At 62.7% G+C, this 22799-nt stretch overlaps 3 protein-coding genes across 3 annotated transcripts in view; 2 read left to right on the forward strand and 1 right to left on the reverse strand.

Moving 5' to 3' along the window:
- Positions 1-204, forward strand: part of LOC128801435 (cyclin-dependent kinase 2-like) — a 7456-nt gene extending 7252 nt beyond the window's left edge. Inside the window, exon 7 of the mRNA XM_053967311.1 lies at positions 34-204. Coding sequence (XP_053823286.1) covers positions 34-204 — 171 coding nt within the window. The remainder of the gene's footprint in view (positions 1-33) is intronic.
- Positions 205-2498: 2294 nt separating this feature from the next.
- LOC128801659 (melanocyte protein PMEL-like) lies at positions 2499-11486 on the reverse strand. The gene is made up of 12 exons (XM_053967713.1): positions 11417-11486; positions 9217-9348; positions 8802-8948; positions 8057-8182; positions 7217-7378; positions 6211-6588; positions 5357-5662; positions 4817-5227; positions 4653-4737; positions 4361-4563; positions 3687-3774; positions 2499-2725 (listed from the first exon to the last, which is right to left on the reverse strand). Exons 1-12 carry the CDS (start codon positions 11478-11480, stop codon positions 2563-2565), a joined length of 2265 nt encoding a protein of 754 aa, XP_053823688.1. The 5' UTR covers positions 11481-11486; the 3' UTR covers positions 2499-2562.
- Positions 11487-14056: 2570 nt separating this feature from the next.
- Positions 14057-22242, forward strand: LOC128801616 (cyclin-dependent kinase 2). The gene is made up of 7 exons (XM_053967645.1): positions 14057-14438; positions 14527-14604; positions 15788-15908; positions 16557-16727; positions 18301-18402; positions 19938-20141; positions 21790-22242. The coding sequence occupies exons 1-7, from the start codon at positions 14323-14325 to the stop codon at positions 21892-21894; spliced, it is 897 nt and encodes a 298-aa protein (XP_053823620.1). The 5' UTR covers positions 14057-14322; the 3' UTR covers positions 21895-22242.
- The last annotated feature ends 557 nt before the right edge of the window (positions 22243-22799 follow it).

Below are 22799 nucleotides of genomic sequence, written 5' to 3' on the forward strand. Positions count from 1 at the left end.
CCCCCGCGCTCACCGGTCTCGTCCGTCACATAGGGCGTCGCCATCTTTGCGCGCGCGCCGCGGGGCCGCCCCGGAAGTGACGCGAGGGCGGCGGCGCGGGGGGGGGCGTGGCCCAAACGTTTCGGAGGCGTGGCCATGTGTTGGATATGGAAATTAGAGGGCGGGGCTAAAAGCGGAAATGAGCTTCACTTCTATGGTAATTAGAGGGTGTGGTAATATGGTGATAGGGAAATTAGTGGGCATGGGCACTGATGATATTTAAATACTATGGAAATTAAGGGGCGTGGTCATTGAATAAAACATGATGTGGGTGTTAGTCGAGAGGCGTGGCCATTGATAGATATTGAAATTAGAGGGCGGGGCTAAAAGCAGAAATGTGCTTTGTTTATATGGTAATTAGGGGGCGTGGTAATACATTGATAGGGAAATTAGTGGGTGTGGCAATGACATATATTTAAATGGCATGGAAATTAAGGGGCGTGGTCATTGATTAAAAGGGGAGGGGTGTGGCACATGAGGGGGCGTGGCCATTGATGGGTATGTAAATTACAGGGCATGGCCAAAATTAGTAAATAGCCTCTAATTAATATGCAAATTACAAGGCGTGGTTACATTGTGATGCACAAATTAGTGGGCGTGGTCAAATACTGGAGAGGATAATTAATTATTATGGCAATTAAGGGGTGTGGTCACCATTATGGAAATTAGGGGCGTGGCAAAATGCTGAAATAAACTTTAATTCCTATGGAAATTAGGGGGCGTGGTCATTGTTTAGAATGGGAGTCACATGGTCTGAATTTATGCATGACCATATATGGGATATGGAAATTAAGGGGGCGTGGTCAATAGCAAACATTGTGGGAAAGGGGGCGGGGTCACTGAATGATATGGAGATTAGAAGGTGTGGCCAAGAGGAGAATGGGCTTAATTAATATTAAAATTGGGAGTGTCATCATTTGTTTATATGGAAATTAGGGGGTGTGGTCAAAATAAAACCCCTAATTATGGAAATTAGGGGGTGTGGCCATTGCTTTATGTGGAAATCACGGGCATGGTCACAAAATGGGTGTGGTCGTTTACACATATGGAAATTAGAGGGCGTGGTCAAAAGATTATATGTAAATTAAGGGGGCGTGGCATTTGCTTATATGAAAAATGTGGGTGTGGTCACAGAAAAGGGCGTGGCCATGAACAAATATGGAAATTGGACACCCCAGAGGAACAATGAAGATGTGGTCAAAGAGATCTTTAATTAATATGTAAATTAGGGGGCGTGGTCACATGTTTTGGGTCAGGGGTCCCCACATTCATGGCCCCAGAGGAGGGGCCCCCCCCGGACACCCCCAGACCCCCCAAAACCCTCCCAGGACCCCCAAAATCCCCCAAAATTCACTCAGGACCCCCCGAAATCCATCCAAAATCCCCCAAAACCCTCCCAGGACCCCCCAAAATCCCCCAAAATCTACTCAGGACCCCCCAAAATCCCCCAAAATCTACTCAGGACCCCCCCAAAACCCTCCCAGGGCCCCCCAGGACCCCCCAAACCTCCCAGGACGCCCCAAAACCCACCCGGACACCCCAAAATCCCCTCTTGGGACCTCCCCCAGAGCCCCCAAAATCCCCCCAGGGCCCCCCAAAACACTCCAGGACCCCCCAAGAGCCCCCAAAACCCACCCCAAATCCTCCAAACCCCCCAAGATCCCCCCAAAACCCACCCAAAATCCTCCAAACCCCCCAAAGATCCCCCAAAACCCACCCAAAATCCTCCAACCCCCCCCAGATCCCCCCAGAACCCCCCAAAACCGCCCCAAAATCCCCCCAAAGCCCTTCCAGGACAACCCCAGACCCCCCCAAACCCACCCCAAAATCCCCCAAATTCACCCCAAAGCTCCCCCTGATCCCCTCAGAGACCCCAAAAAACCTCTCAAAAAGCCCCCAAAGTCCCCGCAGGACACCCCTCAGACCCCCCAAAAGCCCCCCGAAACCCTCGAAACCCACCCAAAACACTCCCAGATCCCCTCAGGCCACCAAAAAACCCAACCAAAATCCCCCGTCAACCACCCCCCAGGACCCCCCCAAAATCCACCCAGGACAACCCCAGACTCCCAAAACCCCCCAACCCCCCCCCTGGATACCCTCAGAGACCCCAAAACCGCCCCGAAATCTCCCCAACCCCCCGCCAGGACAACACCAGACACCCCAAAACCCCCCAGAATCCCCCCGATCCCCTCAGACTCCCCCCAAAACCGCCCCAAAATCCCCCAAAAACCCCCCGGATCCCCTCAGACTCCCCCCAAAACCGCCCCAAAATCCCCCCAAACCCCCCCAGATCTCCTCAGAGCCCCCCAAAACCGCCCCAAAATCCCCCCAAACCCCCCCAGGACCCCCTAAAACCCCCCCGGGCCCCCCCAAAGCACACACGGAGCCGGAGCCGCGGCCACACCGGTGCCTTTAATCTCGGTGCCACCGAGGCCACCACGCGTGTCCCCAACCCCCCCCCCCCCAGCTCCGGCGGGGGGCGGTCCGGGGGGTTTTGGGGGGCTGGTTTTGGGGCGGGGGTCCCTAGACGGAGCGGCCCCGGAGGAGGGGGCTGCTCTCGCCGCTCGGGGCCCCGCCCAGGGCGCGCCGCAGCAGCCGCCGCACGGTGACATTTGGGGACAGCCACCCCCGGGGCCGCCCGGGGGGCGTGGGGGGCGCGGGGGACAGCGCCGGGTGCTTGACTCGTCTGGGGGGGGGGGACACGGTGTCACCTCCTCCCCTGTGGGGTGTCCCCGAGGTCCCCAACCCCACAGACAGTGTCCCCAGCCCCACAGTGTCACCTCACCCCATGGGGAGTGTCCCCGATGTCCCCAACCCCATAAGGAATGTCCCCAGCCCCACAGTGTCACCTCCACCCCATAAGGAGTGTCGCCGACCCCACAGTGTCACCTCACCCCATGGGGAGTGTCCCCAACCCCATAGAGAGTGTCCCCAGCCCCACAGTGTCACCTCCACCCCATAAGGAGTGTCGCCGACCCCATAGACAGTGTCGCCAACCCCACAGTGTCACTTCCTCCCTATGGGGTGTCCCTGATGTCCCCAACCCCACAGAGAGTGTCCCCCCACCCCATAAGGAGTGTCGCCAGCCCCACAGTGTCACCTCCACCCCATGGGGAGTGTCCCCAATGTCCCCAAACCCATAAGGAGTGTCCCCAACCCCACAGAGAGTGTCCCCAACTGCACAGCGTCACCTCCACCCCAAGGACTGTCCCCGATGTCCCCAACCCCACAGACAGTGTTCCCAAGTCCACAGAGAGTGTCCCCAACCCCACAGTGTCACCTCCCCCCCATGGGGAGTGTCCACAGTGTCCCCAACCCCACAGGGACAGTCCATGGAATGTGTCCCCAGTGTCCCCTCACCACATGGGCGGTGTCCCCTCCCCATCAGAACCCCCCACCCCATAATGTCCCCGCGGTGTCCCCAATGTCCCTGCGGTGTCCCCAGTGTCCCCTCCACCCTGACCCCCTCCCGTGAGTCCCCGCAGTGTCCCAAATGTCCCTGATGTCCCCACTGTCCCCATGTCCCATTGTCCCTGATGTCCCTATTGTCCCCAGTGTCCACACTGTCCCCAATATCCCCAATATCCCTGATGTCCCCGATGTCCCCACTGTCCCCGATGTCCCCAGTGTCCCCAGTGTCCCCTCACCTGTAGGTGTACGCGGCTGTGCCCAGGGCAGCCGCCACCAGCACGAGCCCCAGGAACAGCGTGGCACGGCCGGTGGCCGGAGCAGCTCCTGGGGACAGCGACAGCTCAGTGCCCCCCCTTGGGGACACCCCCCGGACCTGTCCCTGTCACCTCCGGCAGGGCAGCGACAGCTCAGTGCCACCCCTGGGGGACACCCCCCGGACCTGTCCCTGTCACCTCCGGCAGGGCAGCGACAGCCCAGCCCCACCCAGGGGACCTTGGGGACATCCCCCGGACCCTGTCCCCGTGTCCCTGCCACCTCTCCAGAGCAGGGACACCCCACCCCCTCCCAGGGGACACGCAGGACCCTGTCCCCGTGTCGCACCTCCCACGGCCACGCGGGTGGTGGCCACGGCCAGATGCCACCTCCTCCGGGGCGGGGACAGCCCAGCCCCACCCAGGGGACCTTGGGGACCCAGTTCTCGTGTCCCTGTCACCTCTCCAGAGCAGGGACACCCCAGCCCCACCAAAGGGACACCCAGGACCCTGTCCCCGTGTCCCTTCCACCCCCCCGAGCAGGGACAGCCCACCCAAGGGACACGCAGGACCCTGTCCCCGTGTCCCTTCCACCCCCCCGAGCAGGGACACCCCAGCCCCACCCAGGGGACACGCAGGACCCTGTCCCCGCGTCGCACCTCCCACGGCCACGCGGGTGGTGGCCACGGCCAGCCCGTTGCCGTTGGCCAGGGACACGTTGAGGCAGAAGAGGCCGGAGCGGTTGAAGTCCTGGCGCAGCACGAACTCGCAGCCGGGCGACGGCGACACCGCCGAGCACGACTCCGCCTCCGCCGTGCGACACTCGGGGTCCGCCACCACCGTGCACACCTCCTCGGGCAGCCTGCGGGCAGCGCCGCGTCAGCGCCGGGGACGCCGCGCTGCTTTGTCGCCGCCGGTGTCGCCGGCGGTGTCGCCGCCGTCGCCACTCACCCGCCCTCGCACGTCACCGTCAGCTCCACGCTGCTGCCGCCGCCCTCGGGCACCACCTGCACGATGGCCACGCTCTCGATGCCCTCTGCGGGGGGCGAGGAGGGGTCAGCGGGGTCGGGAGGCCCCCCGGGACCCCCGGACCCCCCCGGGACCCCCGGACTCACGGACGATGTCCAGCTGGGTGGAGAAGGTGCCGTAGCGGTACAGGACACAGCCGGGCGAGCCCTCGGCCGGGGCCTGGCGCTTGACCAGTGCCAGCGGCTGGGCAGTGGCGCCAGCTGTGGCGCCAGCTATGGCTCCAGCTGTGGCACCAGCTGTGGCGCCAACTGTGGCTCCAGCTGTGGCTCCAGCTGTGGCGCCAACTGTGGCGTCAACTGTGGCAGCGGCCAGGGACACAGCAGCGGCTCCCGCGGTGGCTTCTGTGGTGGCATCCGCCGTGACACCAAGCGTGGCTGCAGCGGTGGCATCGAGGGCAGATCCTGCTGTGGCCGATCCAGCTGTGGCCGATCCAGCTGTGGCCGATCCAACGGTGGCCGCAGCTGTGACACCACCCGCGCCTCCGTCTGTCGCCGCATCTGCAGGGACACACGGGAAACGCTGGGCGAGGACAAGGGGACAGCGAGCCCCTGGGGACAGCGAGCCCCTGGGGACACCCCCGACGTGTCCCCTCCCCGCCGCCACCCCCGGCCCGGGCCAGCACCCACCTGCAGCCGCTGTCCCCTCCGCGGGGACCGCGGTGACAGAGGTGTCCCCGGCCGCGGTGGCGACAGCGGGGGACACGGAGGAGGCGACAGCCGCGGTGCTGGCAGCGAGGGCGGGGGCGGCGGCGGAGGAGAGCTCGGTGACAGCGGCGACAGAGGGCTCGATGGCGGCGGTGACAGCGGGATCGGTGGCGGTGGGGACCGAGAGCTCGGTGACAATGGGGACAGCGGGCTCGGTGACAGCGGGGTCCGAGGGTTCCGCCGCCGAGCCCCCCGTGGGCTCCACGAGATCCCCGGAGGCTGCGGGGGATGCGGGAAAAGCGGGGTTGGGGTCACCCCGGGACCCCCCAGAGCCCGGGCTGGGGTCACCTCTGGTTTGGGACCCCCCCCCGGGACCCCCCCAACTCCAGTGCCGGGGGTGCTCCGTGTCCCCTGGTGACACTGGGGACACACACCGTGGGTTGGGGGGTCTGGGGGCTCTGTGGGGTGGGGGGGACACTGGGGACACTCAGTCTGGGGTGGGGGGACACTGGAGGCGGGGGGGGGAACATTGGGGACACACACTATGGGGTGGGGTGGGGTGGCTCTGTGGGGTGAGGGGACACTGGGGACACACACTATGGCATGGGTGGCTCTAGGGGGTGGGGGGACACTGGGGACACTCACTATGGGGTGAGGGGACACTGGTGACACTCACTATGGGGTGGGGTGGCTCTGGGGGGTGAGGGGACACTGGGGACACTCACTATGGGGTGGCTCGGGGGGTTGAGAGGACACTGGGGCCACACCCCACGGAGCAGCGGGGACACCGCGACCACCCCCAGCCGGCGATGCCACCCCCCCCCCCTTCCCCTTACCCGTGCTGGCCACCGTCACCGTGCTCTGTGCCCCGGCCGGGGTGGTGGCCACGGGCCCGGTGGCCCCGGTGGGAGCCCCGGTGGGGCCCGGCGCGGTCGTGGAGCCGCAGGGGCTGAGCGGGATGGCGGCCTGGAGCACCAGGCGGGCCGAGAAGGTGCCGGTGTCCAGGTAGGTGTGGGTGACGGTGGCGCTGCGCGTGATCAGGGTCCCGCTCCGGTCGCCGAAGTCCCACGAGTAGGACACGTCGGCGTGGCGCAGGTAGCGGCTCGGGTCGTGCAGCCGCACGGCGAACGCCACCGCGCGGTTCCGCACGAAGCGCCCGGCGCCGCTCCCCGCGTCCTGCAGCTGCGACACGTCCACGGCCAGCGGGACTTGGTCTGCGGGGACAGCGCGGGGACACGGGGAGGGGAGGGGAGGGGAGGGGACGGCCGTTGGTCTGAGTGGCACCTGAATGCTGGCGCGCGGTGTCACCTGCAGCCGGTGTCACCTGCAGCCAATGTCACCTACAGCTTCAGCAGCCAGTGTCACCTGCACCTGGTGTCACCTGCACCCGTGTCACCTACAGCCTTAGCACCCAATGTCACTTGCACCCGGTGTCACCTACAGCTTCAGCACCCAGTGTCATCTACAGCCAGAGTCACCTGCACCCGGTGTCACCTCCAGCCAGTGTCACCTGCACCTGGTGTCACCTGCACCCGTGTCACCTACAGCCTCAGCACCCAGTGTCATCTACAGCCAGAGTCACCATCACCCAGTGTCACCTGCATCACCAGCACCCAGTGTCACCCACACTCACTGTCACCTCCACCCGGTGTCACCTCCAGCCTCAGCACCCAGTGTCACCCACACCCAGTGTCACCCGCACCCAGTGTCACCTCCACCCGGTGTCACCTTCACCCACAACCCCACCCCACCCCTGCACCCACAACCCCCACCCCAAACCCCCTGCCCCATTTCCCCGGTGCCCCCCACCCCGTGTCCCCCCGGTGTCCCCGTGTCACCCACCGGTGATGCTGAACTGGGAGCTGGCGTGGCCGATGGGGATGAACTTCTGGAGGCCCCGGTAGTGGTACACGGCCACCTCCATGGTGTACGAGCCCAGGGCCACCCCGGCCGTGCCCACCGTGAGCCGCGACACCGGCCCGTCCACCACCTGCCAGTAGCGGCCTGGGGACAGCGGGGACAGTGCCACCACGGCGGGGTCAGTGCCACCACAGTGGGGACAGTGCCACCACAGTGGGGTCAGTGCCACCATGGTGTGATCATTGCCACCAAGGCAGGGTCAGTGCCACCATGGTGTGGTCAGTGCCACCACAGTGGGGACAATGCCACCACGGCAGGGTCAGTGCCACCACGGTGGGGTCAGTGCCACCACGGTGGGGTCAGTGCCATCATGGCGGGGTCAGTGCCACCATGGTGTGGTCAGTGCCACCACGGTGGGGTCAGTGCCACCATGGGTGACACGAGGTCATTGCCACCACATCGGGGTCAGTGCCACTGCAATGGTGTCAGTGCCACCACAGTGTGGTCAGTGCCACCTCAGCGGGGTTGGTGCCACCACAGTGGGGTCAGTGACACTGCAATGGGGTCAGTGCCACCACAGCAGGGTCGGTGCCACCATAGTGGGGTCAGTGACACTGCAATGGGGTCAGTGCCACCACAGCAGGGTTGATGCCACCTCAGCGGGGTCAGTGCCACCACAGTAGGGTCAGTGCCACCACAGCGGGGTCAGTGCCACCACAGTGGGGTCGGTGCCACCACATGAGGTCAGTGCCACCTCAGTGGGGTTGGTGCCACCTCGGGGACACCCGGCGCCGCGTTTGGGGTGACCGGTGCCATCCTCACCCCATGTCCACCAGACGTAGACGAACTTGCCCCGCTTGCCCCTGGGCATGGGCTGCCCGTCGGGAAAGGTCCCGCTGGCGTCCGGCTGCTCCGCGAACACCGGGTCCCCCTGTGCCACCCACGTGCCTGTGGGGACAGCCGGGGTCAGGGGACACCGGGGACACCGCGGGGACATCAGGGACACCGTGGGGACACACAGGGTCCAAGGAGTGGGTTTGGTGGTTTGGGATGGTTTTGAGGTGGTTTTGAGGTGGTTTTGGGGTGGTTTGGGGTGGGCTTGGGTGATTTTGGGTGGGTTTGGGGTGGTTTTGAGCAGCTTAGGGTGGCTTTGGGGTGGTTTTGGGTGGTTATGGGGTGGTTTTAGGGTGGTTTGGGATGGTTTTGGGTGCTTTCGGGGTGGTTTTGAGCAGTTTAGGGTGGTTTTGGGGTGGTTTTGGGTGGTTATGGGGTGGTTTCGGGGTGGTTTGGGGTGGTTGGGTTGGTTTTGGGGTGGGTTTGGGTGGTTTCAGGATGGTTTTGGGGCGGTTTGGGGTGGTTTTGGGTGGTTGGGATGGTTTTGGGGTGGGTTTGGGTGGTTTCAGGATGGTTTTGGGGTGGGTTTGGGTGGTTGGGATGGTTTCAGGGTGGTTGGGATGGTTTTGGGGTGGTTTTGGGTGGTTGGGATGGTTTCAGGGTGGTTGGGATGGTTTTGGGGTGGGTTTGGGTGGTTTCAGGATGGTTTCGGGGCAGTTTGGGGCTCGCTGACCGTTGACCGTGCAGTTCTGCCCCCACACCACGCGGCCATCGGGCAGCACGTTCTGGTTGCCCGGGAAGCGCAGGGCGATGGAGAAGGTGGCCTGGGCACCCGCCATGGTGGGAGCGTCGTTGCTGATGTCGAAGGTGACATCGCCACCTGCTCGGGGACACGATCGGGGGGTGCCGGGGGGTCAGTGACACGGCTGGACCCCACCGGTGACACGGCCAGCCCAGGGGGGTGACACGGCCAGCCCACGTGGGTGACACGGCCAGCCCGGGTGGGTGACACGGCCAGTCCGGGTGGGTGACACGGCCAGTTCACGTGGGTGACATGGCCAGTCCAGGTGGGTGACACGGCCAGCCCGGGTGGGTGACACGGCCAGCCCACGTGGGTGACATGGCCAGCCCGGGTGGGTGGCACTCACCTCGCCAGCAGTCACGGGTCCCCTGGTGCCAGGGCGGGTACAGTGCCGTGTCCCAGGTCCGGAACGGCGCCGGCCGCCCGCTCCACGCCGGGCTCCGGCCAGGGCTCCGGCCAGGGCTCCGGCCAGCGGCTCCTGCGGGGACAGCGACAGGGACACCCCTGCTCAGGGCATCAGCGGTGCCACGTGTCCCTCGTGGCACCAATTTTTGGGGGGGGTTGTCATGTCCCCCATGTCCCCCATTTTCGGGGGCTCTCATGTCCTCCCCATCTCCCATTTTCAGGGACTGTCCTGTCCCCCCATTCTCAGGGATTTGTCACGTCCCTCCACGTCTCCACCTCATATGGGGATGAAGGGTCCCCCCCATGTCCCCCCCACTCTCAGGGGTCCCCCATGTCCCCCACTCCCAGGGCACTTCCAGGTCCCCCGTGTCCCCAGTGTCCCCCATGTCCCCCACTCCCAGGATACTGCCACATCCCCAATGTCCCCCATGTCCCCAATGACCCCCATGTCCCCTTTGTCCCCCACTCCCAGGGCACTGCCAGGTCCCCCATGTCCCCAACTCGCAGGGGTCTGTGAGGTCCCCAATGTCCCCCATGTCCCCTCCCCAGCACCCATCTCCCCATATCCCCCTCTACCAGGGGTCCCCCACCCCTGGGGTGTCCAGCCGGGTCCTCCCGACCGTGGGGACCCCGGGGGGGACCCGGGGGGGACCCGGGGGGGACCCGGGGGCCGCGTGACGGAGCTCGGGCCAAGCCACGCGCGGGGCAAAGCCATCACATGGCCCCAAAGCCCTTTCATGTGACGCTCAGCTGAGCCGAGCCCGGCCGGGCCGGGCCGGGACGGGGCGGGCACCCCCCGTGTGCCCCCCGGCTCGGGGGGCTGCAGGGTCACCCCAGGGTCGGGGGGCTGCAAAGTCCCCAGTGTCCCCCCCAGTGCTGGGGGGCTGCAGGGTCACCCCAGGGTCGGGGGGCTGCAAAGTCCCCAGTGTCCCCCCCAGTGCTGGGGGGCTGCCAGGTCACCCCAATGTCGGGGGGCTACAAAGTCTCCCATGTCCCCCCTAATGTCGGGGGGCTGCAGTGTCCCTGTGTCCCCCCCAGCGTCGGAGGGCTGCCAGGTCACCCCAATGTCGGGGGGCTGCAAAGTCCCCTGTGTCCCCCCCAATGTCGGGGGGCTGTTGGGTCACCCCAGGGTCGGGGGGCTGCAAAGTCCCCAGTGTCCCCTCCAATGTCGGGGGGCTGCAGAGCCCCTGTGTCCCCCCCAGCGTCGGAGGGCTGCCAGGTCACCCCAATGTCGGGGGGCTGCAGTGTCCCCGCACTGTTGGGGGGCTACAAATTCCCCCGTGTCCCCCCCAGTGTCGGGGGGCTGCTGTGTCCCCCGTGTCCCCACTCGCGGGGGGCTGCCAGGTCCCCCCTGTCCCCCCATTTTCAGGGGTCTCTCAGCTCCCCCCCCTTCCCCACTTCACACGGGGCTGCCACTTCCCCCCCCACTCAAAAAACGGGGTCCCCCCCCCTTGGCGGGGAGAGCGGGGCTGCGTGCCCCCCATTTCCAGCGGGATGGCGACCCCCACATCCCGCCCCACACCCCACAACCACCCCCGGGGACCCCCCAGCCACCCCCAAGGGGAATTATCGGGGTACACCCGAACTCCGTGAAGGATTTACCTTTAAGGGAAGGCTTTGCACCCCAAAACCTCAAAGGACGAAGCTCCGGGCGCCCCCCGCACCCCAAAAAAAACCCCCACTTACATGGCTAACCACCTCCAATGGGGATTATCGGGGTACAACGCAGCTCCGTGAAGGATTTACGTTTAAGGAAAGGCTTTGCACCCCAAAACCCCAAAGGACGAAGCTCCGAGCGCCCCCCGCACCCCAAAACAAGCCCCACTTACGCCTCTAACCCAAACTCACACCCACCCTTAAGGGGAATTATCGGGGTACAACGCAGCTCCGTGAAGGATTTACCTTTAAGGGAAGGCTTTGCACCCCAAAACCCCAAAGGACGAAGCTCCGGGCGCCCCCCGCACCCCAAAACAAGCCCCACTTACGCCTCTAACCCAAACTCACACCCACCCTTAAGGGGAATTATTGGGGTACAACGCAGCTCCGTGAAGGATTTGCCTTTAAGGGAAGGCTTTGCACCCCAAAACCTCAAAGGACGAAGCTCCGGGCGCCCCCCGCACCCCAAAACAAGCCGCACTTACGCCGCTGAGCCTCAGCCAGGAGCAGGAGCGTCCCCAGAACCGCGATGGCCCCGAGCCCCCTCATGGTCCCCGCTCGCCTCCCCGCTCGCTCGGCACGGCCGGGGCAGAGGCGCCGGGCACGGGGACAGCGGCACAAAAAGGGGCGCTCATTTGCATGACCCCACCCCAAAAAAAAAAGGGGGGCGCAGGGGCCGCGCCCCCACCCCCCCACCCCCTCCCCACGTGGGGCCACCCGCGGTCACACGGTGCGGGCCTGCCCCGGGGGAGGGGGGGACGCGGGGACCCCCCCCCCAGATCGCACAGGGGGTTTTGGGGGGACACGGAGACCCCTGGGATGGGGGTTTGGGGTTTTTGGGGTTTTTGGGATTTGGGGTTTGAGGGTTGGGATTTGGGGTTTGGGATTTTTGGGGTTTGGGGTATGGGATTTTTGGGATTTGGGGTTTTTGGGGTTTTTGGGATTTTTGGGATTTGGGATTTGGAGTTTTGGGGGTTTTTGGGATTTGGGGTTTGGGGTTTGAGGATTGGGATTTTGGGGCGTGGGTTTTTTGGGATTTGGGATTTTTGGGATTTGGGGTTTTTGGGGTTTTTGGGATTTGGGGTTTTTGGGATTTTTGGGATTTGGGGTTTGGGGTTTTTGGGATTTGGGGTTTGGGGCTTTTGGGATTTGGGGTTTTTGGGATTTGGGGTTTGGGATTTGGGGTTTGAGGATTGGGATTTGGGGTTTGGGGTTTTTGGGATTTGGGGCTTTTGGGATTTGGGATTTTTGGGATTTGGGGTTTGGGGGGTCGTGGGGGCCGCGAGGGTGACAGCCATGGGGGGGACAGCGAGGGAGCAAAAAGGGTGGGGGGTCCCCAATTCTGCACACAGCCGGGGGACCCCCGGTTTGACACTCAAGGGGGGCCCCGAGCCCAGGGAGAGCGGGGGACCCCCAGTGTGGCACGAGGGGGGTGGGGGACCCCGATCCCGGGGGGTGACACAGGGGGACCCCGATAATGGACAAAAGGGGAAGGGGCCCCAAATTCTGCACACGCAGGGAGACCCCGATCCTGGTGGGTGACACGGGGGGACCCCGATTTCGGTGGGTGACACGGGGGGACCCCAATGACACAGGGGGACCCCGATTTCGGTGGGTGACACGGGGGGACCCCGATGACACAGGGGGACCCCGATTTCGGTGGGTGACACGGGGGGACCCCGATGACACAGGGGGACCCCGATTTCGGTGGGTGACACGGGGGGACCCCGATCTTTCCTGCTCTGGCCGTTTCCGTGCCCCCGGGGCTGTCCCGGTGCGTGCGGCCGCTCGTGGGGCCACATGTGCGGAGAGCCCCGTGACCCCCGGAGAGCCCCGTGACCCCCGTGTGTGCCCCGGGGCTGCTCCCCGTGACCCCCGTGTGCCCCCCGTGTGTCCGGTTGTGGTCTGGCCGCAGCCCGCGGTGCGGTCCCGGTGTCCGGTCCCGGTCCCCGGTCCAGGCACCGGCCGAGCAGCCCCGGTCCTGACCCCGACCCCATCCTGGTCTCTTGTTCCGATCCCGTCCTTACCCCGGATCCCGATCCCAGTCCCGATCCCAATCCCAGTCCTTGGTCCCAGTCTCGACCCCAATCCCTGATCCCGGTCCCCGGTCTCGGTCCTTGTCCCTGTTTCAATCACCGGTCTCAGTTCCCGATCCCAAACCCGGTCCCTATTCCAATCCCCGGTCCTGGTCCCTGTCCTTGTCCCGGTTCCAATTCCTGGTCTCGTTCCCCGGTCCCAATCCCGGCCCCTGTCCCTGTTCCAATCCATGGTCCCTGTCCCTGTCCCCAGTGTCCCGACCCCAATCCTCGGTCCGTGTCCCTGATCCCGGTCCCTGTCCCCGATGTCCCAATCCCCGGTCCCTGTCCCCAATGTCCCGATCCCAGTTCTCAGTCCCTTGTCCCTATCCCCGATGTCCCTATCCCAATCCCCGGTCCCTGTCCCCGGTGTCCCTGTCCCCGATGTCCCTATCCCCGGTGTCCCTGTCCCCGGTCCCTGTCCCCTGTGTCCCTGTCCCCGATGTCCCAATCCCCGGTCCCTATCCCCGATGTCCCGATCCCTGTCCCCGGTCCCTGTCCCTGTCCCCGATGTCCCTATCCCAATCCCCAGTGTCCCGGTCCCTGTCTCCGGTGTCCCTGTCCCCGGTGTCCCTGTCCCAATCCCCGCCGCCGCTCCCGGTAGTGTCACTATCTCTTTAAGGGATCTCCCGCGTCGCCGGTGACGTCACGCCCCGCTCAGCCAATGGGCGGCGGCTCGGGGGGCGTGGCCGGCGGAAAGGCGGGAAGCGGCGCGGGCGGGGCCGCCGCGGCTTTGGCGCGCGCGGGGGGGACGCGGCGGCCGCGCTCGGGACCCCCAGGGACCCCCCCCAGGGACCCCCAGGGACCCCCGGGGACCCCCCAGAACCCCCCCGGGACACCCCGACCCGCCCAGGGACGCCCCCGGGCCCGGGGCACCCCCGGGACACCCCCGGAGCCCCACCCCCACCCCGGATATCCCTCCCGGGGACACCCAGGGACCCCCGGGACACCCCCGGAGCCCCACCCCCACCCCGGATACCCCCCCCGGGACCATCCCTCACCCCCTAGGACCCCCCGAGAACACCCAGAACCCCCCCCGGGGACACCCAGGTCCCCCCCGGGGACCCCCCGAGGACACCCAGAACCCCCCCCCGGGGACACCCAGGGACCCCCGCGGACACCCCCCGACCCCGTGCCACCCCCGGAGTCCCCACCCCACCCCGGATATCCCTCCGTGGGACCACCCCCCACGCCAGGGACCACCCCTGGGGACACCCCCGGGCCGCCACCCCCTGTCCCCGGTGCCGGTGTCCCCCTGTCCCCGGTGCCGGTGTCCCCCTGTCCCCGGTGCCGGTGTCGCCGCCCGTGTCCCCTCCATGGAGAACTTCCAGAAGGTGGAGAAGATCGGCGAGGGCACCTACGGCGTGGTCTACAAGGCCCGCAACAAGGTGACAGGAGAGGTGGTGGCGCTCAAGAAGATCCGCCTGGACACGTGAGTGGGGGTCCCGGGGGGGTCACCGGGGGGGTCCCCGGGGCTCGCAGCCACCCCCCCCCCCCGCCAACCGCCGGTGTCACCGCAGGGAGACCGAGGGTGTCCCCAGCACGGCCATCAGGGAGATCTCGCTGCTCAAGGAGCTCAACCACCCCAACATCGTCAAGTGAGCCGGGCGGGGGGCTTTGGGGGGGTCCTGGGGGGAGATGGAACCGAGCAGGGGTCCCCAGAAGTGTCCTGGGGGTGTCTTGGGGGGTCCTGGGGGGCTCTGGGGGAGGATGTCACCAAGCAGGGGTCCCCAGAAGTGTCCTGGGGGGCTCTGGGGACTCTGGGTGGAGATGTCACTGAGGAGGGGTCCCCAGGAGTGTCTTGGGGGGGCTTTGGGGGGGTCCTGGGGGGAGATGGCACCGAGGAGGGGTCCCCAGGATTGTCCTGGGGGGCTCTGGGTGGAGATGTCACCAAGCGGGGGTCCCCAGAAGTGTCCTGAGGGTGTCCTGATGGGATCTGGGGGGCTCTGGGGGGTCCTGGTGGGCTTTGGGGGGTTCTGGGGGGAGATATCACTGAGGAGGGGTCCCCAGGAGGGTTCTGGGGGGCTTTGGGAGACCCCCGTGACCAGGGCTGTCCCCAGGCTGTGCTGTGGCCGTGCCAGGCCCTGTGATGTCCCCGTGTCCCAGACCCTGTCCCCTGGCTGTCCCCATGTCTCAGGCTGTGTCCCAGGGCTGTCCCCAAACTGTCCCAGGGCTGTCCCCAGGCTGTCCCAGGGCTGTCCCCAAGCTGTCCCCGTGTCCCAGAGCTGTCCCCAGGCTGTCCCAGGGCTGTCCCCAAGCTGTCCCCAAGCTGTCCCTGTGTCCCCAGGCTCCTGGATGTCATCCACACGGAGAACAAACTGTACCTGGTGTCCCCATGTCCCTGTCCCTATGTCCCTGTCCCCATGTCTCAGGCTGTGTCCCAGGGCTGTCCCCAAGCTGTCCCCAGGCTGTCCCAGGGCTGTCCCCAAGCTGTCCCCGTGTCCCAGAGCTGTCCCCAAGCTGTCCCAGGGCTGTCCCCAAACTGTCCCAGAGCTGTCCCCAGGCTGTCCCAGGGCTGTCCCCAAGCTGTCCCCGTGTCCCAGAGCTGTCCCAGAGCTGTCCCCGTGTCCCAGAGCTGTCCCCAAGCTGTCCCCGTGTCCCCAGGCTCCTGGATGTCATCCACACGGAGAACAAGCTGTACCTGGTGTCCCCATGTCCCTGTCCCCATGTCTCAGGCTGTGTCCCAGAGCTGTCCCCAAGCTGTCCCAGGGCTGTCCCCGAGCTGTCCCCAAGCTGTCCCCGTGTCCCAGAGCTGTCCCCAAGCTGTCCCCGTGTCCCCAGGCTCCTGGATGTCATCCACACGGAGAACAAGCTGTACCTGGTGTTCGAGTTCCTGCACCAGGACCTCAAGAAGTTCATGGACTCCTCGTCCCTCAGCGGGATCGCGCTGCCGCTCATCAAGGTGGGCCCTAAAACACCTGGGGGGGCCCTAAAACACCTGGGGGGGGCCCTAAAACACCTGGGGGGACATTGGGGGGACCCTAAAACACCTGTGGGTGACTCAGGGGTCACTCAGGGGATGTCCCCTAGGATGTCCCCAATGTCCCCAAGGATGTCCCCTGTCCCCAGAGTCACCTGTCCCAGCTGCTGCTGGGCCTGGCCTTCTGCCAGGTGACCCCAAAACCCCAAACCCACCCTTGGGGTCCCCAGGGTCACTCGGGGATCACTCAGGTCACTCAGGGGATGTCCCCTAGGATGTCCCCAATGTCCCCAACGATGTCCCCCTGTCCCTAGAGTTACCTGTCCCAGCTGCTGCAGGGGCTGGTGTTCTGCCAGGTGACCCCAAAACCTCCATGGGGGTCCCCAGAGCCACTCAGGGGTCACTCAGAGGGCTGACCTCGATGTCCCCAAGGATGTCCCCAATGTCCCCAACGATGTCCCCCCTGTCCCCAGAGTTACCTGTTCCAGCTGCTGCAGGGCCTGGCCTTCTGCCAGGTGACCCCAAAACCCCAAACCCTCCCTGGGGGTCCCCAGGGTCACTCGGGGGTCACTCAGGTCACTCAGGGGATGTCCCCTAGGATGTCCCCAACGATGTCCCCCCTGTCCCCAGAGTTACCTGTTCCAGCTGCTGCAGGGCCTGGCCTTCTGCCACGCCCACCGGGTGCTGCACCGGGACCTGAAGCCGCAGAACCTGCTCATCAACGCCGAGGGCTCCATCAAGCTGGCCGACTTCGGGCTGGCCCGCGCCTTCGGGGTGCCCGTGCGCACCTACACGCACGAGGTGGGGGGTTTGGGGGGGATCTGGGGGGGTCTGGGGGGCCCAGAACCCCTTTAGGGTCCCTATGTAAACCTACACGCACAAGGTGTGGGGTTTGGGGGGGATCTGGGGGGGTCTGGGGGCTCAGAACCCATTTACAGTCCCCATATAAACCTACACGCACGAGGTGGGGGCTTTGGGGGGGATTTGGGAGGGATTTTGGGGGGCCCAGAACCCCTTTAGGGTCCCCATGTAAACCTACACGCACGAGGTGGGGGGTTTGGGGGGGATCTGGGGGGGTCTGGGGCGCCCAGAACCCATTTAGGGTCCCCATATAACACATGAGGGGGGCTTTGGGGGGTTTGGGGGTCCAGAACCCATTTAGGGTCCCCATATAAACCTACACGCATGAGGTGGGGGGTTTGGGGGGGATCTGGGAGGGATTTTGGGGGGCCCAGAACTCATTTAGGGTCCCCATGTAAACCTACACACACAGGGGCTTTGGGGGGGGATCTGGGGGGATTTTGGGGGGTTTGGGGGGCGTTTGGGGGTGGCCAGAACCCATTTAGGGTCCCCATATAACACATGAGGTGGGCTTTGGGGGGCTTGGGGGGCTCAGAACCCCTTTAAGGTCCCCATGTAAACCTACACACACAAGGTGGGGCTTTGGGGGGGATCTGGGAGGGATTTTGGGGGGGTTGGGGGGGATTTTGGGGGGCTCCGAACCCATTTAGGGTCCCCATATAAAGCTACTCGCACGAGGTGTGGGGTTTGGGGGGGGATTTCAGGGGTTTGGGGGGGATTTTGAGGGGCCCAGAACCCCTTTAGGGTCCCTATATAAACCTACACGTACGGGGTGTGGGGTTTGGGGGGGATCTGGGGGGAATTTCGTGGGTTTAGGGGGGGGGGGTTGGGGGGAATTTTGGGGGTTGGGGGTGGCCAGAACCCATTTAGGGTCCCCATATAACACACAAGGTGGGGCTTGGGGGGCTTTGGGGGGCTCAGAACCCCTTTAGGGTCCCCATATAAACCTGCATGCACGAGGTGGGGGATTTGGGGGGGATTTCAGGAATTTTGGGGGGATTTCGGGGGTTTGGGGGGGGATTTGGGGGGGCTCAGAGCCCCTTTAGGGATGTCCTGTCCCTGATGATGTCCCCAGTGTCCCCTGTGTGACAGGTGGTGACCCTGTGGTACCTTTGGGATGTCAGGTTGTGATGATGTCCCCGATGTCCCCAATGTCCCCCCAATGTCCCCAATGTCCCCAGGTGGTGACCCTGTGGTACCTTTGGGATGTCCTGTTGGTGATGGTGTCCCCGATGTCCCCAATGTCCCCCCGGTGTCCCCAATGTCCCCAGGTGGTGACCCTGTGGTACCTTTGGGATGTCCTGTTGGTGATGGTGTCCCCGATGTCCCCTCAGTGTCCCCAATGTCCCCAGGTGGTGACCCTGTGGTACCTTTGGGATGTCAGGTTGTGATGATGTCCCTGATGTCCCCCCGGTGTCCCCAATGTCCCCAGGTGGTGACCCTGTGGTACCTTTGGGATGTCCTGTTGGTGATGGTGTCCCCGATGTCCCCTCAGTGTCCCCAATGTCCCCAGGTGGTGACCCTGTGGTACCGCGCCCCCGAGATCCTGCTGGGCTGCAAATATTACAGCACGGCCGTGGACATCTGGAGCCTGGGCTGCATCTTCGCCGAGATGGTGAGGGGACATTGGGGACACTGGGGGGACGTTGGGGACAGCGGGGACACTGGGGGGACACTGGGGACAGCGGGGGGACACTGGGGACATTGGGGACACTGGGGACATTGGGAACACTGGTGACACTGAGGGGACATTGGGGACAATGGGGACATTGGGGACACTGAGGGGACATCGGGGACAGCAGGGACAGTGGGGGGACATCGGGGACACTGAGGGGACATTGGGGACACTGGGGGGACATTGGGTTCCCAGGGTGACACACGGGTCCCCAGGGTCCCCACAGGGTGACATTGGGGTCTCTGGGGGTGTCCTGGGTGTCCCCCCCCCCGCCCCCAGGGTGACGCCGCGGTGACGTCACCGTGGGAACAAAGGGACATTGTGGGGCCCCGGGGGGGGGGAGGGGACACCATGTGACCCCCCCACGTCACCCGGGGTGGCCACAACGTCCGGGGGGGTCACGAGGGGCTCACGGGGCTGGGGAGGGGACAAAGCCCCCGGGGGAGGGGACAGGAGGGGACCCCGGGGTGGCTTTGGGACCCCCGGGTGACCCCAGGTGACCCTGGGGGTGGCCAGGATGTCCCCAGCCCCCCAGGGATGGCTTTGGGGGGTGCCCCGGGGGGGGTCTCAGGTGTCCCTTGGGGTGTCCCTGTGTCCCTGACCCCCCTGGGGATGTCCCCTGCCCCCCGTGTGTCCCCAGATCACTCCCCGGGCTCTGAGATCAAACCCGGTGTCCCCTGTGGTGTCCCCAATGTCCCAATCCCCTGTTCCCGGGTGACTCCGAGGTCGACCAGCTGTCCCCAATGTCCCCAATGTCCCTGTGATGTCCCCAATGTCCCCTGTGATGTCCCAATGATGTCCCCAATGTCCCCAGTGATGTCCCCAATGTCCCCAATGTCCCTGTGATGTCCCCAATGTCCCCTGTGATGTCCCAATGATGTCCCCAATGTCCCTGTGATGTCCCCAATGTCCCTGTGATGTCCCAATGATGTCCCCAATGTCCCCAGTGATGTCCCCAATGTCCCCAATGTCCCTGTGATGTCCCCAATGTCCCTGTGATGTCCCAATGATGTCCCCAATGTCCCCAGTGATGTCCCCAATGTCCCCAATGTCCCAGTGATGTCCCCATTGTCCCAATGATGTCCCCAATGTCCCAATGATGTCCCCAATGATGTCCCCAATGATGTCCCCAATGTCCCAGTGATGTCCCCAATGTCCCCAGTGTCCCAGTGATGTCCCCAGTGTCCCAGTGATGTCCCCAGTGTCCCAGTGATGTCCCCAATGTCCCTGTGATGTCCCAATGTCCCAATGATGTCCCCAATGTCCCCAGATCACGCGCCGGGCGCTGTTCCCCGGTGACTCCGAGATCGACCAGCTGTTCCCATTGTCCCTGTGATGTCCCCAATGTCCCTGTGATGTCCCAATGTCCCAATGATGTCCCAATGATGTCCCCAATGATGTCCCCAATGTCCCTGTGATGTCCCAATGTCCCAATGATGTCCCAATGATGTCCCCAATGTCCCTGTCACCCCCAGATCACGCGCCGGGCGCTGTTCCCCGGTGACTCCGAGATCGACCAGCTGTTCCGCATTTTCCGCACGCTGGGCACGCCGGACGAGGCCGCCTGGCCGGGGGTGTCGGCGCTGCCCGACTACAAAGCCACCTTCCCCCGCTGGGCGCGCCAGGACCTGGCCAAGGTGCTGCCCCCGCTGGACGACGAGGGCCGCAAGCTCCTGGCGGTGAGGGCACGCTCGGGCCTCCTTCTCCCACCTCTCCCTGCTTCTCCCCCACTTCTTCCTTCGTTTTCCCACTTTTCCCCAATTTTTCCCCAATTTTTCCTTCATTTTCCCACCTTTCCCTGCTTTTCCCCCACTTCTTCCTTCGTTTTCCCACTTTTCCCCAATTTTTCCCCAATTTTTCCTTCGTTTTCCCACCTCTCCCTGCTTCTCCCCCACTTCTTCCTTCGTTTTCCCACTTTTCCCCAATTTTTCCCCAATTTTTCCTTCGTTTTCCCACCTCTCCCTGCTTCTCCCCCACTTCTTCCTTCGTTTTCCCACTTTTCCCCAATTTTTCCCCAATTTTTCCTTCATTTTCCCACCTTTCCCTGCTTTTCCCCCACTTCTTCCTTCGTTTTCCCACTTTTCCCCAATTTTTCCCCAATTTTTCCTTCATTTTCCCACCTTTCCCTGCTTTTCCCCCACTTCTTCCTTCGTTTTCCCACTTTTCCCCAATTTTTCCCCAATTTTTCCTTCGTTTTCCCACCTTTTCCTGCTCTTTCCCCAATTCTTCCTTCAATTTTCCCATCTTTCCTTGATTTTCCCCAATTCTTCCTTCATTTTCCCAGATTTTCCCCTCATTTTCCCATCTTTTCCTGCTTTCCCCCTCATTTTCCCACTTTTCCCCAATTTCCCCCAATTTTTCCTTCATTTTCCCACCTTTTCCAGATTTCCCCCCACTTCTTCCTTCATTTTTCCCACCTTTTTCAGATTTTCCCCCAGTTCTTCCTTTGTTTTCCCACTTTTCCCCAATTTTTCCTTCATTTTTCCCAGATTTTCCCACTTTGCCCTGATTTTTCCCCAATTTTTCCTTCATTTTCCCACCTTTTCCTGCTTTTCCCCCAGTTCTTCCTTCATTTTTCCCACCTTTTCCAGATTTTCCCCTCATTTTCCCACCTTTCCTTCATTTTCCCCATTTTTTTCTCCGTTTTTCCGTATTTTCCGAACATTTTCCCACTTTTCCCTGATTTTTCCCCAATTTTCCCCACTTTGCCCTGATTTTCCCCACTTTTTTCCTTAATTTTCCCCAATTTTCCCCAATTTTTCTCTATTTCCCCCCATTTTCCCCCTTTCCCCCCAATTTTTCCCCATTTTTCCCCATTTCCTCCCATTTTTCCCAATTTCTCCTATTTTTTTCCATTTCCCCCCATTTCCCCCCATTTCCCCCCATTTCCCCCCATTTTTCCCCAATTTTCCCCCATTTCCCCCCATTTTCCCCATTTTCCCAATTTTCCCCCATTTCCCCCAATTTTTCCCCATTTTTCCCCATTCCCCCCTTTCCCCCCATTTTTCCCCATTTTTTTCCCCATTCCCCCCCCATTTTCCCAATTTTTCCCCCATTTCCCCCAATTTTTTCCCATTTTTTCCCCATTCCCCCCATTTTTTTCCCCATTTCCCCCCCTTTCCCCCCATTTTTTCCCCATTCCCCCCCCATTTTCCCCATTTTCCCCATTTCCCCCCCATTTTTCCCCATTTTTTCCCCATTCCCCCCCCATTTTCCCCATTTTCCCCCCATTTCCCCCAATTTTTCCCCATTTTTCCCCCTTCCCCCCCCCCATTTTTCCCCCCTTTCCCCCCCATTTTTTCCCATTTTCCCCCTTTTTCTCCCCAGCAAATGCTGCACTACGACCCCAACAAGCGAATCTCGGCCAAGGCCGCCCTGGGCCACCCCTTCTTCCGGGACGTCACCAGAGCTGTCCCCCACCTGCGCCTCTGACCCCAAAAACGGCCCCAAAACCCCCCAAAAACAACCCCAAAATATCCCCAAAACCCCCCAAATATCCCCAAAACCTTCAAAAACGACCCCAAAATCCCCAAAAATTACCCCGAACCCCCCAAAAATGACCCTAAAACCCCCAAAATATCCCCAAAACCTTCAAAAATGACCCCAAAATCCCCCAAAAAAACCCCAAACACCCCAAAAATGGCCCCACAACCTTCAAAAATTACCCCAAAACGGCCCCAAAACCCCCCAAATATCCCCAAAACCTTCAAAATATCCCCAAAACCTTCAAAAATTACCCCAAAACAGCCCCAAAGCCCCCCAAAAACAACCCCAAAATATCCCCAAAACCTTCAAAATATCCCCAAAACCTTCAAAAACGACCCAAAAATGGCCCCAAACCCCCCAAAAATGACCCTACAACCCCCAAAATGACCTTAAAACCCCCCAAAATGACCCTAAATCCCCAAAAATGACCCTTAATCCCCCAAAATGACCCTAAAACCCCAAAAATATCCCCAAAACCTTCAAAAACGACCCCAAAATCCCCAAAAATTACCCCAAACCCCCCAAAAATGACCCTAAAACCCCCAAAATATCCCCAAAACCTTCAAAAATTACCCCAAAATCCCCCCCAAAAAACCCAAACACCCCAAAAATGGCCTCAAAACCCCCAAAATATCCCAGAAACCTTCAAAAATGACCCCAAAATGACCCCAAACCCCCCAAATGTCCCCAAAAGCCCCCAAAAAGTCCCGAAATGGCCCCAAATGTCCCCAAAATGACCCCAAACCCCCCAAATGGCCCCAAATGGCCCCAAAATGACCCTAAATATCCCCAAAAGACCCAAAATGTCCCTAAATGACCCAAAATTACCCCAAAAGTCCCCAAAATTACCC

Source organism: Vidua chalybeata, chromosome 30, assembly GCF_026979565.1.
Source record: "Vidua chalybeata isolate OUT-0048 chromosome 30, bVidCha1 merged haplotype, whole genome shotgun sequence".
Lineage (NCBI taxonomy): Eukaryota > Metazoa > Chordata > Aves > Passeriformes > Viduidae > Vidua > Vidua chalybeata.